This window comes from Bufo bufo, chromosome 6, assembly GCF_905171765.1.
Source record: "Bufo bufo chromosome 6, aBufBuf1.1, whole genome shotgun sequence".
NCBI classification, from domain to species: domain Eukaryota; kingdom Metazoa; phylum Chordata; class Amphibia; order Anura; family Bufonidae; genus Bufo; species Bufo bufo.
Genome location: NC_053394.1, coordinates 399608872 through 399627293, shown reverse-complemented (window position 1 = coordinate 399627293; position 18422 = coordinate 399608872). Strand labels below are relative to the sequence as shown.

Sequence of the window (18422 nt, the reverse complement as noted above, 5' to 3'; positions counted from 1 at the left end):
GGAGTTTCGGTAACGAACCGGGCTCTCCATGGGGCTGCCAGGAAGCCTGGTGACATCACCGGCACTGATTGGTGGGCTTTAGCGCTGCCCTAGCCAGTAGGGCAGCGCTAAAGCCCGCCCATGAGAGCCGGTGACGTCACCGAACACACTGCTGGGCGGAAGCCTCCGCCCGGCAGTGTGTTATGATAAACAAAAGAGCCCGTGCCCTGCGCAATCTAGCGCAGGGCAAGGGAGCGCATCGGAGGATGAGATGCTCCGATGCTAGCCCTTAGGGGTGCTGCCTGGGTGAAAATAAGGGTATGTCTGAATAACCCCTTTAAGTTGCAAACTAACAGAAAGTTCACCTGTAGGCCTATGGCAGTCAAGGAACTCTTAATTGCATACATTTAATAATTATAATTTACGGCTCTTATTTGCCTTTCCTTTCTGTTGCATGACATGTTAGTTAAAAAAAGAAAATGACTACCGTACATCCCTGCTTAAGTTCTTTAAAGATAGAAAGATGTGATTTTTGGGTAAAATGTTTCCCACATTCATAAATGACTTTTTCCATTGTGAAAGGTTTTCTGATGATCAAAAAGATATGTTTTCCGAGAAAAATATTTTCCGCATACTGAACACAAATATGGCTTCTCGCCTGTGTGAATTCTCCAATGTCTAACAAGATCCGATTTCTGAGTAAAACATTTCCCACATTCTGAACACACATATGGCCTCACCCCTGTGTGAATTCTCTGATGTGTAATAAGATTTGATTTATTGATAAATAATTTCCCACATTCAGAACATGAAAACGGCTTCTCTCCTGTGTGAATTCTCTGATGTTTAAGAAGATTTGATTTTCTGAGAAAAATTTTCCCACATTCAGGACATGAGACAGGCTTGTTCCCTGTGTGACTCCTCTGTGCCTTCTCTTCAATGTGCATCTTTTCATGAGCAACAAGAGTTTTTTTGAAAGCAAAACGTTTCCCACATTGCGAACATGAAAACGGCTTCTCGTCTGTGTGGCTTCTCTCATGTTGAAGAAGTTCTAATTCATGGTTAAACGATTCTCCGCATTCTGAACATGAAAACAACTTAATCTTCGTGTCAGCTCTCGCGTCAGAACTTCTACCACTTTTATTTTGAGTTACAGTCTGTGATGAATCAGAAGATTGTACCTGCGGAAATATATCAAATGAAAGATCTTGGCTGTGAAGGGCTGAGGGTATAGCTTCATATGTTGCTTGGGTACTATCATGAGCAGTTGCATCCAAAGCTAATGTAATCCAATGTTCATCTGAGCTCCTGGTACAGTCATCTGCAAGAATAAAACAGATTTTATTATTGTGAGCAATATAACCAGATCCATTTCTATAGAAAAAGTTTAATACAAATTGCAAAGTATAGAACAAAATTCAATTATTAATGTAAGACAGTGGTGAGAAAACAGATCACAATCTAGCGGAAGACTTCAGAACAAGGACCAGTAGATTATGTTCAGGCACAAGGCTGTTCTTTTCCAGTTTTCCACTTCTTCACAGGTTTATGTTCTTGACGATCTCTACACTGTTCTATTGAAATTCTCAGTGGAGAATCATGAAGGATTTGCAAGTCGGAGCTATTAGGTGGTATCTCTTTGACACACATACGTGGAATCCTTTTCGAGGAATAAACCAGTCTACAATGACAAGCTCACTGCTTATTTTAAATTAGGAAATACTTGCAATCAGTGTCCCCCTTCTTGTTTTTATTTTGTATATGTCACGGTTCCCCCAGCCACTGCTGCCCGGTCTACTGGCAGTCTATGCTGATGTTGGAGCCCTGGGCCAATGAGGAGGTACGCTGGGGCTCCCGAGCGTCAGGGCTTGCGGCCAGCATCTCCACTCGGTGGGCAGGCACGCTGGAGTCAGCTGCCTTTCTTCTGTTTAAAAGGCCGGAACCTGAATGTGCCAGTGAATTTCTTGTCCTCTGGCTCCCCTTACTGTTCTCTTGCATTTAAGGAAGACTTCTTTGCTTAGATTTTTGGATTTGGTATTGCGACTACATTTTTGGCTTCTGGCGATTTGGTATTGTTCTGACTTCGTTTGTTGTTTTAGTTTGCATTTGGCGTATTTTGTGCTTCATTTTACAACTTAATACCCTGGTTATGAGGAAACCCTGTAAATGGTTGCAGAACTTCCCCGACACCAGGGTGAGGATTATGAGATAATTAAAAAAGCTCTCATCTGAAATAATACCTCACCCAAAAGGTCTATCAAAAAATATAGGACTTCTTGTGGAACTATTATCAGCTACTCTGATGTGGTAAATGGCCGGAAAATCAATATTCAGCAATGGATCCATGGATTGTCCATTACTATCTTTGAAAACTTGAAGACCGTTTTCTAGAGATTTTTTTCCTCGAGGTTCTACCCCTTTATAATATACCAACCCTGCATTTGAAATTTGGACACCTCAGCAATATTTGTCCTGACAAAAGGACACCCACTTACCAAAACCACCTGTTTCTAACCAGCTTTTTTGTTTGTGAGTGGGATAAGGGAAACCCATTGACAATTTACTGTTACAATAGTTTTGAGACTAAAAGACACTGGTGCTGAAATGATACTAGTCTGTCCCAAATGTGTGTCTTCTGAGGATATAACACTCGGGAAAGCCCTGATTGTCACTGACTAGTTTGAAAGAGTCAACCTTGCCTTGGCTATGGCATGGGTGTATTTGTACTACAATGCAGGAGAGGGATTAAGTTGGAGTGTCTGAGAATATTCTCACCAATGTCTTACTAGGTTCTGATCTGGGATGGTTATGTTGCTGATGACCTTCCCAGCTCTACTGAAATGTGTAATGTTGATAAGTTAGCATGCCTACTTCTTGATCGCATTGAACCCTGCAATAATGTAAAAATGGTGTTGTTAATGTTATATGTTACCATGTAGAACCCAGTAAGGCCACATAATTGGGAGTTGCTGCTGCAGGAATTGGTAGTGCTTGTGTACCTAGTAATACCCTATAAATACTGCATGTCATGACCATTTTAACATGGTATATGCCCAGGGTAACCTAGAAAACCTAGCAGGCCAGGGTCCAACTTCTATATCTTCCAAAGTTTACCGCTAGAGTTTCCATACTCAGATTTCATAACTCTGCGTTCTTGACACCAATTTCCTATATCTTGGGAGTTAGCTGTCTGACAGCCCAGAAAGATCTAGGATAAACGCAGTAGGCCATCACTGCAACTCTTCGCTTAGCCACAAAAAATGGGAATTACTCTTACTGGCAATTCGGTTTCCATGAGTCCCTTATGAGGGTACCACCTTGATCTCTTTAGGGGCTGGAACAGACTAAGGTTAAATTTGACCCCACCCCTCATCCAGAACATACCCACCAGTGTTTACTAAATGACTACAGTCACCAATGATAATCTGCCAAACCAAGAAATGTATTGTATTACCATCATACACCAGGCAGAAACAAAGGGAGGTATAAAAATATGTGCAATCATGGAGGATTAATGGAAACAGTTTATAGGTATAGCAAATTCCCATTTTCCATTTTGTCCCCATGGCAGCACCACCTAGAGATGTCCCAGATTAGTAATTAGGGAGAGACAATGGCCTGGAGAAGAAAAATGTTTTAAGTTTTGCAAGTGTAATCTATAATGCTTTAGGAATGTATGGAAATTAGACCAAGTTGCTGCCCTACAAATTTGTTGTAGAGAAGCCCCAGCTCTTGCAGCTGAAGAGGAAGCAATGGTTCTTGTAGAATGGCTTTTTTCTCTCTCTCTATATAAACATCAGCAATTGTGGATCAAGAAAGCTACTTTATGAGAGTGGAATTTGGACTGACAGAGTCCAGGGGTTCAAATGGTAGCCCCATTAGTGCCCAAAGAACTAAATTGAAGTCCCATTGAAGAATACAATTCTTAATAGAAGGTCTCAGTCTAGATGCAGCTCTGTTCAACCTCTGTATCCACCTGTACTTCATCAAATTAGTCTCAAAGAAGACACTCAAAGCCAAGATCGATACTTTGAAAGTGCTGGGTCTCAGTCCTTTTTAATACCCTACTGAAAGAAAACCAGGATCCTCTGAATAAGGATACTTTCACACTTGCGGCAGAGGATTCCGGCAGGCAGTTCCGTCGCTGGAACTGCCTGCCGGATCCGTCAAAACGCATGCAAACTGATGCCATTTGTCAGACGGATCAGGATCCTGATCCGTATGACAAATGCATTGAAATGCCAGATCCGTCTCTCCGGTGTCATCTGGAAAAACGGATCCGGCATTTATTTTTTTCACATTTTTTGCAGTCTGAGCATGCGCAGACCGCAATGCCAGATCCGTTTTTCCGAAACACTTGGAGCCGGATCCGGCATTAATGCATGTCAATGGGAAATAATGCCGGAGCTGGCATTCCGGACAGATATAAGACCGCAGCATGCTGCGGTATTATCTCCGTCCTGAAAAGTAAAAAAGACTGAACTGATGCTTCCTGAACGGATTGCTCTCTATTCAGAATGCATTAGGATAAAACTGATCAGTTCTTTTCCGGTATTGAGACCCTAGGACGGAACTCAATGCCAGAAAAGAATAACGCTAGTGGGAAAGTACCCTTACTAATCTATATTGATTTGGGGGACCATCACCTTATCCTACCAAGAACAGAACCTCTTCCAGATCTGAAGGTTCAGTAGATGGTCGAAGTGACCAGCTTCCTACTACCCTGAAGAGTCTTTATTATGTTATCCTAGAATCCTTTCATTTTTATGAGCAACCTCTAAGGATTTAAGCAACAAGCTGCAACCTTTGGTGGTCGTAATGAAAAAAGGACCCCGATGTAGTAGGTTCTTGCTCTGGGGTAGAACCCAAAGGGTCTTCCAGGGCTACCTGTTTCAATGATGGTGGGAACTACAAGGGGGGCATTATACCTCACGGCGGTATTATGGTCTCGCAAGACTTCGGTGAAGAAGTTCGGCTTTTGATTCTACGACTTTAAAAACATTTTAAAACAGGAATCCGAAGTCGGCTTTGGTTACAAGGTACCAACTGGTACCGAAGCTGACTTCGGATTACGGTTTTAAAATGTTTTTTAGTTGTAGAATCGTAGGCAGAAGTTATTCAATGAAGTCTCTCAAGACTCTCCGATTTTACAAATTTAGCTTGGGCCGAATGGAAAGGACGTCTACATCAAGGGAGATATCACTGGATTAATAGGTAGGTGGTGCTGTAGTCCTCTGTACGTGTGATAATGCGAAATGTAATGTCCATTAAAATATGCCTTTAGCACTGGGGAAGGGGTTAGATTGAGAATTTGACACATATGCATTAAGATTTTCGCCCTGAATCTTTTGAGACCCTAGCAATACCTCTGATTTTCACAAGTCCAACCATGTCCATGTGAAAACCTGCAACGTAGTAAATTCTGGTACCTGGGACGCATAGCTTGTGGCAGGGGTCCACCTGCGGTCATTTTCACTGGGCAGTGCTTAAACACTATCCCTAGTATGTCTACAGTTGGACTTCTGAAGGAACAAATCACTAGAAGAGGAGGTTGAGAGTACAAAGAGAACCTCATCTCTTCCTCCTAGACTCTGGTGACCACCATTCCTGACACTAATAGCTCTGACCTTCCATCCTCCCTCTCTTATTTGGGTGTATATCTGTTCTGTGTCAGCACACAATAACATTTTATGTGACCCTAATAGGAGCTAATGGTTCCTCACTCTCAAAATCAGAATCACATTTTCATCCTTATTCAATTTATATTTTGGCTGAAAAACCTTACAGAATACAGACCATAAAGAATTCAACATAAAATTGTAGTATTCAGTGAAGGAGTAGAATCTGTTAGTCTTCTCTGCTTTATTTAGTGGTTACTACTCACCTGGGCGGTTATCTGTAGGAATGTCCTCTATATTCTGCTCATCACCCTTCACATCTGTCTCTGTAACATATATAATGTTCAGATCTTCACTCGGATTCAGAACCTGTGAGTCAAATAATGGAGAGGTCATCATACGGTTGGAGAAGTTATGGGGAATGTTTCATATGAGTAGACTGCTGGTCATGACTGCCTGCTACCGCTGCCTCCGTGCACCGCTACTTCTTTGCGGACAAGTAGGCACGTTTGGCTACAGATCTCACACTGCTTCCACCCTGCTGACTCACGGCCACGTTACCACCCTGTTGGCTCATCCACTGCCTCACGCGCAAGCTGCCACCTTCTTCTCCTGATGATGATAATGAAGCTCCCCTCTTCATCGTCCGCCACTGTCTGCACGTCACTTAAGTTACCCGGGGCCACGTGCCTGACTGCTTGCAACAGCAGCTCCCATGCGAAAATCATCGTCGCTACTTGCTCGTCTACCGGAGGAAGTAGCGGATCTCTCCTCCTCACCTGTCTGTCGGACACACTGTACCGTAACTGCAAGGGTAAAAGAGCAATAGTACCAGGCCACAATTTCGCACCAACTCCGCAACTACTGATTGACACATTAGGCTACTTTCACACTTGCGTTTTTGCTGGATCCGGCAGGGTTCAGCAAAAACACTTCAGTTACTGATAATACAACCATCTGCATCCGTTATGAATGGATCCGGTTGTATTATCTTTAACATTGCCAAGACGGATCCGTCATGAACTCCATTGAAAATCATTGGGGGACGGATCCGTTTTCTATTGTGTCAGATAGTGTCAAAGTTGAACGGATTCGTCCCCATTGACTTGCATTGTGGGTCATGACGTCTTGCTCCGCATCCCATGTTGGAAAGAAAACCGCAACTCCAGTATGGGAACACAACCAAACTGAACAGAATGCATTTTGGAGCACTCCGTTCTGTTCAGTTCAGTTTTGTCCCTATTGACAATGAATGGAGACAAAACGGAAGATTTTTTTCAGGTATTGAGATCCTATGTCGGATCTCAATAACGGAAAATAGAAACGTTAGTGTGAAAGTAGCCTAAGTGTAAAAGAATTTGAACACCCTAAAATGTGTAGTATCAAACCAGATTTGGGTCAAAAACACAGAACAGGTGCAGATCTTTCCATTTCACCTTATCCCTGAGTAGGCTTCACTACTGGTTTTAGCTGACAAAAAATTATCGTAATAACTGATAAAATAACTGAAGTGTGAAGTCACCCTAAAGTGTGTACTATCCGGCCGCTATTTCACACCAACTCCACAACTACGGATTGAGGCATCGAATTAGGCGTAAAAGAATTTGACCTCCCTAAAAGTGTGTAGAGAAGTGCTCTGCTTCGGTGAACCATGGCCTTGGCGACTAAACCTTTTCAGGTTCTGTGGCCTTTATGGTGTGATCACCTCTAGTATCTTTTTTTTTTTCTTAAGCCCGAGGAGTGAGCTTTCTTCACTCGTGCAGCATGCCAGACCGCAAGTACTTATATATAAACTAAATACACCCCAAAACTGGTTGCATCAGACAGCAAATTCACCCCAAAAGCAAGGATGAATGGACGTAATTTTATATATTAAAGGGTAACTGTCATATTTTTATTTTATTTGCTAGTTTATTAGAGCTAGGCATGTATACCTGAGTTAGTCTGTCAATGAGATTGTCAAAAGATCTGTAATTACCTTATAATAACAGTTTTCATTAATGTCCTCTGCCCCTTTCCACTGCTCCCTTAAAAGATAGTTGCTACGGCTTGTCTGTCTCCGGCTAAGAAGACAGGAAGACGGAGGGGCGGTCCTTCACACTGCATGCCTGCATTAGGCTTCAGATTGAGGAGGCGTGTCTCTCAGTAATCCAATCTGATTGGCTGGCAGGGAGCTGCTGGCTACAGCAAGTGTGTATGGGAAGTGAGGGAAAGCAGTTTTGGCCTCAGAGAACTGGCAGAGGAGCCATCTTGAGAAGGTCCTCATATTGTAAATGTTTAAACAGCCGTAAGTAAGGGAAAAACTCAAGGAAAACTGTGGTATGTAAAGAAACTGAAGATTGCTTTTTGCATAATGCTCCACCAGCAGTAACATATGCTAAAATAGATTTTTCGATGAAAACATGACTGTTACCCTTTAAAATAAATACACCCCAAAACTGGTTGCATCAGACCGCACTTTCACCCCAATAACAGATGCTAAGATTACTGCAATTACTGTTTAAACCAATCTAAAATCTGTAGTAATAGATCACTTTGTATCCCCAATTAGTACAGCAAGGTGCAATAGAATAGTCCCTATTACCCAGGCTTTACACTCCCCTATTGGTCCCTGCTCTCTCCCTACAGTGTGGATAATGCCTCCCTATCCTTTCCCTACACTATGAATAATCTGTCTCTGAATTGCTCAATAGTAATATTTTTTTTAATAAGTCTTTCCTGATCACTGTCCCTAGTGCCTGACACGTCTCTCCCTGCACTAAGTTCACTGAAAAATAGCAGAGACCGGGCATGAGGAGGCTTTTTATAGAGCTGTGACATCACAGGGGCTCACTATCTGCCGATTGGCTTCACGCATGGCATTGTGGGTGCTCCCTCGTTCCCGGGCTTATTACTTTCACTTTGTAACATGTGCAGCAGCCATTCATTAACACGAAGTGCTAGGAAATTCAACTTTGGGACAAATTGAGTTTTTACTGAAATTCAGATCGAATTCCACTTCGTCAACTTTAATTCGCTCATCTCTCGTCGGAACCATGGAAACAAGCAGGTTAGAATGTGATGGAAAAATGAATCCAGCCAGCAAAGGAAGCAATATGGACGATCACAATACATTAGTAAGTGCCTTGTATTCACTTTCTCTACATGATAAATGCCATTTGCTGAAGTGACACAACCCCTTTAAGGCCTCTTTCACACGAGTGATACGGATTGTGTCAGGATCTGTTCAGGGATAAAATGGTTGTTTTGCACACAAGCTTACTTAGTTTTGTCCGCCATTGCGTTGAGTTTCTGATTATTCCATCCGGATTGCATGTGTATTTTATGCGCAAAAATTAAGAATAACAATCCACATCTCCGAGCAATCATCAGTGAAATACACATTGCATCCAGACGCCTTCCTCCCTTACGTTTTGCACACAAGCCCCATTCACTACGAAGGGGCCAGAGCTGCGTGAAAACTGCACAATATAGAACAGGCTACGATATTTCCTGAACTCAGAGATGATTCGTGAAAAACGTACTCGTGCACAGAGCCATTGAAATGAACGGGTCAGGATTCAGTCCGGATGCTCTGCGTTTCCCTTCGTGCATGGAAAACTCACCTGTGTGAATTTAGTCTAATGCATTAACATCAATCACTTATGGAATCCTCCACCCCGAGGAAGAGTTAGCGCAGGCCGGAGTCACACTTGGGGGGGCCTCTTCAGTTCTCCTCTTCTGCCTATGGGGGGGGGGGGGGGCAGTCTGGCTACTGTAGTGTTCAGGCTTCAGTTCTAGGCTAGCCTGGGCCCAGAAGCAAGAGTTGGGCAGGCCTGTAGTCACAGTGCTCCTAATTCCTCATTGGCACTGCAGGAGTGTATGTGACTGGGCGGATTGGTGGAGTAGTAGTTTCTGCTCACTGCTGCTCCACAAATCAGCTGAAGGGGTCACGAACGTATGTGTGGCCCATGCCTGTATTGTGGCCACAAACAGAATGGGTCTGCAATCCACAAGATATGGAGCGGAGGCACGGATCGGATGCCCAAGCTGTTATTATGGGATATCAGAGTATATATCAGGAGGGGAGGGGAGGGGGGAGGTTGTAAGAGAGGATTATAACTCCCAGCATGTCCAGGTCGTTATTATGGGATAGAGGATATTGGAGAGAGGGGTATAAAATGAGAGGACTACTATATTAACCCAAATGTTTCTCAGGCTCACCACTTTTCCATTGCTCAGCCCTGGCTCCTGCACTGATTACATGACTGTGATGTCATCACAGGTCCTTCACTTCTACCTATCTCCACTGCGGAGCTCTGGCCCCTCTTACACTGATCACATGATGGTGACACCACCGCAGATCCTTCAGCTCTTGCAGTGTAGCAAATACAGAGCTGATCCAGGTTAGTAGTCACTTCTTTTGGGCCTTTGCAAAACACCACAGCCCCTCACCCCACTCCCTACTTCATGACAGGTTACCTAGTTAGCAGGGGGTGGGTGGTCAAGTAAAAATAAAAATTTAAAACTCTCTGGCACCACCCCCTCTGGTGCCTATTTGGCTCTGATAACAGAAACTGAATGCTAAGGGTCACAGAAAGAGGAAATTATCCACCAAAGGAATGGATGACAGATGTGTGACATACAGGTAGATAGTTGATGAATGATCAATAGTTTCCATTTTGCAAACAGCAAGGCACAAATGACGGTATGGCGGGTTATAATGTCACGTAGATAAGATAAGGGAAGGAAACAGAACACGGCAAAGCAAACAAAACAACTGACTAGGCACCAAATGCTAGGGAACAAAGGGGTCACCTCCAAGTAATCCCTAAAAGACTTTCCCTAAGCTGCTATGCCCATGTGCATATCTCAATGGTAGATATGCATATGCCCACGTACCTAAGGCTAAAACACACTGAACCAAACCCTCAGCTGTAGGGAAGAGGGAAAGAGACTTCGACAACCGAAGGAGCGAGCGTCTCCCTAGAGGCCTGGACAAAACAGACACAGAAGGAAAAAGGGAAAAGGACTTATCTAGAGATGTATTGGCGCAGATGATCCACCAAACTTCAGAGCTCACACAAGGCAGAACTATAACCCACAAATGCTATAGGGAGAGAGAGGAATAAATAGCCTCACCAATTACCTAAATAACAACACCTGGGAGGAGGTGGGATTTTGCTCAAACCCACAACAAAACAAACTGTCAGATCAAGTTACGTGCAGCAATTCTGACAGATCTCCTCAGAACACCCACAGGGCAGGGCGTGACAGCTAGGTGATAACCATGCCTAGGTTCAGAAGCAAGGCAAATGCATAGCAACTGCCCACACAAAATTTGAAACCAGGTGAAAATGAAACAGAGTCTGTTGCTCGTAACAACAACCTAACATTATAAACGTCTAACTAAATTTCCATAGCCTGCAAAGGAAAACATACACCAAACATGTTCTTAACACAACCATATCAGCAATATGGCCACATTATCAGTTTTTGGTAGGGTGGGCACCTCCACTGCCAGTTATCAGACACCAATATCTGCAGGTCTTCTGTATAAGTCCAAAGGGTTCCCTATTCCAACCAGCAGTCTCCATAACCAGAAAACTGTGAGAAAAACCAGACAACATGTAATATCTATGGTCAGCTGTAATCTTGCAATCTCCACCTTTCTTATTATACACGGATAAAACAAGACTGAACACAAGGGGACAGATTTATCATTACTCTGACAGCTTATTCCAATCAGATTTATGATCGGCCCTTTAAGACTGTGAAATGTGGTTTGACCGTAGCAGTTTATCAGTCAGTAAGCAGCTTTACAATAGTCGCACGTCTTTACGAAAAGTCGCATGTTCTTGTAAAAAGTCGCATAAGATAAGCATGGTCCGCACTGGAGTGATTTTGCACATTTTTTTGCAACTTCTTAAATGGTCACAATAGTAAATCTGTCTAGAGATTCATTTACATAAGAAAACACGCCCACTTTCAAAAAACTGGTGAAAATAGCGCAGAGCCAATAAAAGTCTCAAATTTTTGCGCAGTTTAAGCGATTGCGCAATTTTTTTTTAACTTTTTCACTCCATTATTCTGACTTGAGCTAATGATAAATCTGGCCCAAGATCTTCACAGCCTTCTACAGATCATAGAGGACATTTCATGAGACCTTATCTTAATTTACCTGATCATCTGGTGGGATATTGTGATGTTCTTCTGACCCATCCTGTGGAAGAAGAGGACTGGGACATCTCTCCGATGTTCTTCTCTCTTTCTTAACTGTAGGAAACACATCCAGTGACTGAATTCATTCCTTACATACAGATAATGAGAGGACATGTGGATTTAGTCATGTCTATTACCTGTTGGTGTGAGGGGCCGGTGATCCTCCATCATGATGTCCTTATCTCCATCTACCTGATCATACTGTGGGACATTGTAATGTTCTTCAAAACCATCCTGTGGAAGAAGAGGACTGGGACATCTCTCCGATGTTCTTCTCTCTTTCTTAACTGTAAGAAACACATCCAGTGACTGAATTCATTCCATACATACAGATAATGAGAGGATGTGTGTATTTAGTCATGTCTATTACCTTTTGGTGTGAGGGGCCAGTGATCCTCCATCATGAAATCCTTATCTCCATCTACCTCATCATGTTGTAGGACATTGTGATGTTCTTCTGAACCATCCTGTGGAAGAAGAGGTCTGGGACATCTCTCTGGTGTTCTAATCTCTTCCTTAACTGTAAGAAACGCATCCAGTGACTGAATTCATTCCATACATACAGATAATGAGAGGATGTGTGTATTTAGTCATGTCTATTACCTGTAGGTGTGAGGGACCGGTGATCCCCCATCATAATGTCCTTATCTCCATCTACCTGATCATAATGTGGGACATTGTAATGTTCTTCAAAACCATCCTGTGGAAGAAGAGGACTGGGACATCTCTCTGGTGTTCTTATCTCTTCCTTAACTGTAGAAAACACATCCAGTGACTGAATTCATTCCTTACATACAGATAATGAGAGGACGTGTGGATTTAGTCATGTCTATTACCTTTAGGTGTGAGGGGCCGGTGATCCTCCATCATAATGTCCTTATCTCCATATACTTGATCATACTGTGGGACATTGTAATGTTCTTCAAAACCATCCTGTGGAAGAAGAGGACTGGGACATCTCTCCGGTGTTCTTATCTCTTCCTTAACTGTAGAAAAACACATCAAGTGACTGAATTCATTCCTTACATACAGATAATGAGAGGACGTGTGGATTTAGTCATGTCTATTACCTGGTGATGTGAGGAGGCGGCGATCCTCCATCATAATGTCCTTATCTCCATATACTTGATCATACTGTGGGACATTGTAATGTTCTTCAAAACCATCCTGTGGAAGAAGAGGACTGGGACATCTCTCCGGTGTTCTTATCTCTTCCTTAACTGTAGAAAAACACATCCAGTGACTGAATTCATTCCTTACATACAGATAATGAGAGGACATGTGTATTTAGTCATGTCTATTACCTGTTGGTGTGAGAGGCCGGTGATCCTCCATCATGACGTCCTTATACAGATCTTTGTGTCCTTTTAAATACTCCCACTCCTCCATGGAGAAATAGATGGTGACATCCTGACACCTTATAGGAACCTGACAACACAATGATACAGTAATCACCCAGATCCCTTCATAGCGTTCCTGTATAATATCCCAGCATTCCCAGCAGTGTCACCTCTCCAGTCAGCAGCTCAATCATCTTGTTGGTGAGTTCTAGGATTTTCTTTCTATTGATTTCCTCATGCATCAGGGGGTGAGGTGGAGGCCCCGTCATTGGGCTCAGTTTTCTTCCCCATCCTTCAGACACAGGGTCCTGACAGCGCTCATTAGAGGTCTTCTTCACTACTGTGTAGTCCTGGTTATGGAGAGACTATGTAATAAATATCACTCCATACATTTCCATAGTCCCTCACCTCTACTGTCGTGTCCTTATAGGATAGCTGCCTTACCTCTGGTGGCATTAGAAGCAGAGCTTGTTAATATACCATTTGCATCCCTTTCTTCTCAAAATGGCCTATAAGTCTCCTCACGACGACTAAGGAGCTCTCTCCCCAAGGAGAAATAGTACCCCCCAAATCCTGACTTAGGCCACTCACCCAGTTAAGCCAGTATTCTCTGCTCTGCACTGATTAGGGGCAATCACCTCGAAACAGCTGTCTGCAGATGAGGTGCTGGCTTATTTATTATCCAAGTCAAGTCTCAAGGCCTATTTAAAGAGTCGAACATTGACTTATAGGATGGCTGCCTTACATCTGGTGGCATTAGAAGCAGAGATTGTTAAGGGCTCATTTGCAACTTTTTCTTCTCAGAATTCCAGAGGAGCATGTATGGCCTATAAGTCTCCTCACGCCGACTAAGGAGCTCTCTCCCCAAGGAGAGATGGTCCACCCCCCAAATCCTCAGAATTTCTCACCTCTCCAGTAAGCCGGAAGAGGATCTCTAGGGTGAGATTTATTATACTCTCTGCCATCTTGTCTCCGTCCCTATCCATCCTTGACGTGTCAATCAGGAGAAGGATCTTATATAGAAGATATCCACTGAGCAGATCCTATATTGTAGGAACCTGAATGGAGAGAAGATGAGACAATGTAAATGCTAAAAAAAAAAAAACAACTTGTAAAACACATTAACTGGAGATAATAAGAGGAGACATTGGAGGAGATAATAAAGTGTAGATGTTGTGTTCTCTTCTTTTATAGGGAACACAAGGCAGAAGCACCATGTGTAAGGTCAAGGCAGTTTCAAAATATATGTCAGACTTTCACATGACCTAGAACCAATGAAAGGTAAGGCCACATCAGTGATGCCAGTATGAACAGCACGTGACCACCATAGACCATCATAGGCCTCAATGGTCAGGTGACATACATACTGCCATTGCAGCTCCAACCAATGTTGTCTCTGCAGTGATGTAAACAGACTGAAGGAGACCAGAGGAGCTTCAGTGCTGGAGCAGTGGAGGATTCTACAGGTTCTTATCTAGACACACATCGAGATGACGGATTTTGTTTTTGACAGCTCATCCTCACGACCACATAGATAATGCAGTTTAGTAGATTTAGGTTACTTTCACACTCGTGTTGGTGCGAATCCGTCATGGATCTGCACAGACTGATCCGTTCAGATAATACAAACGTCTGCACAGTGGCGGATCCAGGGGGGGGGCAACGGGGCAATTGCCCCCCCCCCCCCCCCCCGAGCTGGCGACGGCGGGGCACAGGGAGATGAGCGCTTCCATTGTGGAAGCGCTCATCTCCAGTCATCTGTATCGCCGTCCTCAGGACAGCGATACAGATGTCTACGCTGCGGCAGGGGAGGGAGAGGCGTGTCCCTTTCCCTTCCTCTGATAGACTGCAGGCACTAGGTCGGCACAGGGGGGTAGGGGGCTGTTATTGCTGGCACAGGGGGGAGCTGTTATTGCTGGCACAGGGGGGAGCTGTTATTGCTGGCACAGGGGGGAGCTGTTATTGCTGGCACAGGGGGGCGGCTGTTATTGCTGGCACAGGGGGGCGGCTGTTATTGCTGGCACAGGGGGGAGCTGTTATTGCTGGCACAGGGGGGCGGGTGTTATTGCTGGCACAGGGGGGCAGCCGTTATTGCTGGCACAGGGGGGCGGCTGTTATTGCTGGCACAGGGGGGCGGCTGTTATTGCTGGCACAGGGGGGCGGCTGTTATTAATACTGGCACAGGGGGGCGGCTGTTATTAATACTGGCACAGGGGGGCGGCTGTTATTAATACTGGCACAGGGGGGCGGCTGTTATTAATACTGGCACAGGGGGGCGGCTGTTAATACTGGCACAGGGGGGCGGCTGTTATTAATACTGGCACAGGGGGGCGGCTGTTATTAATACTGGCACAGGGGGGCGGCTGTTAATACTGGCACAGGGGGGCGGCTGTTATTAATACTGGCACAGGGGGGCGGCTGTTATTAATACTGGCACAGGGGGGCGGCTGTTATTAATACTGGCACAGGGGGGCGGCTGTTATTAATACTGGCACAGGGGGGCGGCTGTTATTAATACTGGCACAGGGGGGCGGCTGTTATTAATACTGGCACAGGGGGGCGGCTGTTATTAATACTGGCACAGGGGGGCGGCTGTTATTAATACTGGCACAGGGGGGCGGCTGTTATTAATACTGGCACAGGGGGGCGGCTGTTATTAATACTGGCACAGGGGGGCGGCTGTTATTAATACTGGCACAGGGGGGCGGCTGTTATTAATACTGGCACAGGGGGGCGGCTGTTATTAATACTGGCACAGGGGGGCGGCTGTTATTAATACTGGCACAGGGGGGCGGCTGTTATTAATACTGGCACAGGGGGGCGGCTGTTATTAATACTGGCACAGGGGGGCGGCTGTTATTAATACTGGCACAGGGGGGCTGCTGTTATTAATACTGGCACAGGGGGGCTGCTGTTATTAATACTGGCACAGGGGGGCGGCTGTTATTAATACTGGAACAGGGGGGCGGCTGTTATCAATACTGGCACAGGGGGGGCTGTTATTAATACTGGCACATGGGGGGCTGTAATTAATACTGGCACATGGGGGGGCTGTTATTAATACTGGCACATGGGGGGGCTGTTATTAATACTGGCACATGGGGGGCTGTTATTAATACTGGCACATGATTGGGGGCACTATAGGGGCATCTACTGAGGCCACAAAGAAAGGGTATTTTATATGGGCGCTCTGTACAGTACAATGTTATACTGGGACATAGGGCTGCACGATAAATCCAAAAAATAATCGAATCGCGATAATCGGCAAATGCGATATGGCGATTTGGCCAACCCGAAAATGCCGCGATTATATAAGAAGGGGCCCCGCGCACATAACTGGCTTTGTGTGTAAAGTATTTTACTAGTGTGTGAAACAATCTCTCTCCTATAGATAACAGGTCCAGCCTCTGTACTCACTTTCACGATGAATGCACTGCAGCGAGCGGGCCGACCGGCGCGTGACTGACGTCACTTAGTAACGCTCTTGCTTCCTGAAGTGGGAGGAGCATTACTCAGTGACGTCAGTCACGCGCCGGCCAGCTCGCTGCCGCTCGCTGTAGTGCAGTCATAGTGACAGTGACTACAGACGCGGCCATGTTATCAATAGGAGAGAGATTGTTTCACACACTAGTAAAATACTTTACACACAAAGCCAGTTATGTGCGCAGTTTAGAACACATGAGGGGACACATAGGGCCATGAGGGGAACCAGCATAAGATGCTATACGTCTTATGCTGCCCCCCCCCATGGCCCTATGTGTCATAGCACACATCCCCCATAACAGCGTCCTCCACAGATCCACCCCATAACAGCGTCCTCCACAGATCCACCCCATAACAGCGTCCTCCACAGATCCACCCCATAACAGCGTCCTCCACAGATCCACCCCATAACAGCGTCCTCCACAGATCCACCCCATAACAGCGTCCTCCACAGATCCACCCCATAACAGCGTCCTCCACAGATCCACCCCATAACAGCGTCCTCCACAGATCCACCCCATAACAGCGTCCTCCACAGATCCCCCACAACACAGCGTCCTCCACAGATCCCCCACAACACTGCGTCCTCCACAGATCCCCCACAACACGGCGTCCTCCACAGATCCCCCACAACACGGCGTCATCCACAGATCCCCCACAACACAGCGTCATCCACAGATCCCCCACAACACAGCGTCATCCACAGATCCCCCACAACACAGCGTCATCCACAGATCCCCCACAACACAGCGTCATCCACAGATCCCCCACAACACAGCGTCATCCACAGATCCCCCCACAACACACCGTCATCCACAGATCCCCCCACAACACAGCGTCATCCACAGATCCCCCCACAACACAGCGTCATCCACAGATCCCCCACAACACAGCGTCATCCACAGATCCCCCCACAACACAGCGTCATCCACAGATCCCCCCACAACACAGCGTCATCCACAGATCCCCCCACAACACAGCGTCATCCACAGATCCCCCCACAACACAGCGTCATCCACAGATCCCCCACATAACAGCGTCATCCACAGATCCCCCACATAACAGCGCCATCCACAGAGCCCCCATAACTAGGTCATACCCAGCCGCGTCAGCGGCTCATATGGGAAAATCCAAGCAAATAGACCTCTAGCACAATTCCCTTAAAATATTGCATTGCATATCGTTATCGCAATTTTTAGGGCCCTAATCGCAATCGCACAAAATTCCCATATCGTGCAGCCCTACGGGACACATTATAATGGGTACTATGGGGAAGGGGGGAGAGGAGTACTATGGGGTCATCTACGAGGGGCACTAAGAAGGGGTATTTTATACTTGCAAATTATGGGGGACACTGAGGGCATCTACTGGAGCATTTTATACTGGTAAATTATGGGGGGCACTAGGAGGAAGGAGGGTGTGGAGCACTATGGGGGCATTTACAAGGGGCTCTATATAAAGGTATTTTATACTGGCACATTATGGGGGCACTATGGGGACATTAGCTCAACTGGGGGCATTACAAGGGGGTATTTTTTGCACTGTCACATTATAAGGAGAATTATTTCTACTGGGGGAGATATTATGGTGGGCTTTATTACTCCCCCATGGTATGACCCCCTAGTAGCAGCACCAGCCTCTCCCTGCTCTGCTATCCCTCTGCCCCTTCTCCAAATCCTTATTATGAAATCTTTCTCATTAGGATAAAACACATCAGCTCCGCCGAGCCCCCGGCCAAAGTGTTGAAGTGGCGTCCGAGATCCCCAAGGGCCAAGCCAAGTAATTGTAAGTTTTCATGTGA

The 18422-nt window shown here is 45.3% G+C and overlaps 1 protein-coding gene across 1 annotated transcript; it reads right to left on the bottom strand.

Moving 5' to 3' along the window:
• Positions 1-240: 240 nt before the first annotated feature.
• LOC121004490 (zinc finger protein with KRAB and SCAN domains 8-like) lies at positions 241-13140 on the bottom strand. Its single transcript, XM_040436747.1, has 7 exons — positions 13103-13140; positions 12869-13018; positions 12635-12784; positions 11936-12085; positions 11758-11852; positions 5864-5966; positions 241-1300 (listed from the first exon to the last, which is right to left on the bottom strand). Exons 1-7 carry the CDS (start codon positions 13134-13136, stop codon positions 534-536), a joined length of 1449 nt encoding a protein of 482 aa, XP_040292681.1. The 5' UTR covers positions 13137-13140; the 3' UTR covers positions 241-533.
• Between the last annotated feature and the right edge of the window lie 5282 nt (positions 13141-18422).

Coding starts and splice junctions, on each gene's coding strand:
- LOC121004490 (XM_040436747.1), bottom strand. CDS start 13,136: ATGATGGAGGATCACCGGCCTCTCACACCAACAG. Junction 12,785..12,868: donor CCGCCTCCTCACATCACCAG/GTAATAGACATG, acceptor GTTTTTCTACAG/TTAAGGAAGAGATAAGAACA. Junction 11,853..11,935: donor CCGGCCCCTCACACCAACAG/GTAATAGACATG, acceptor TGTTTCCTACAG/TTAAGAAAGAGAGAAGAACA.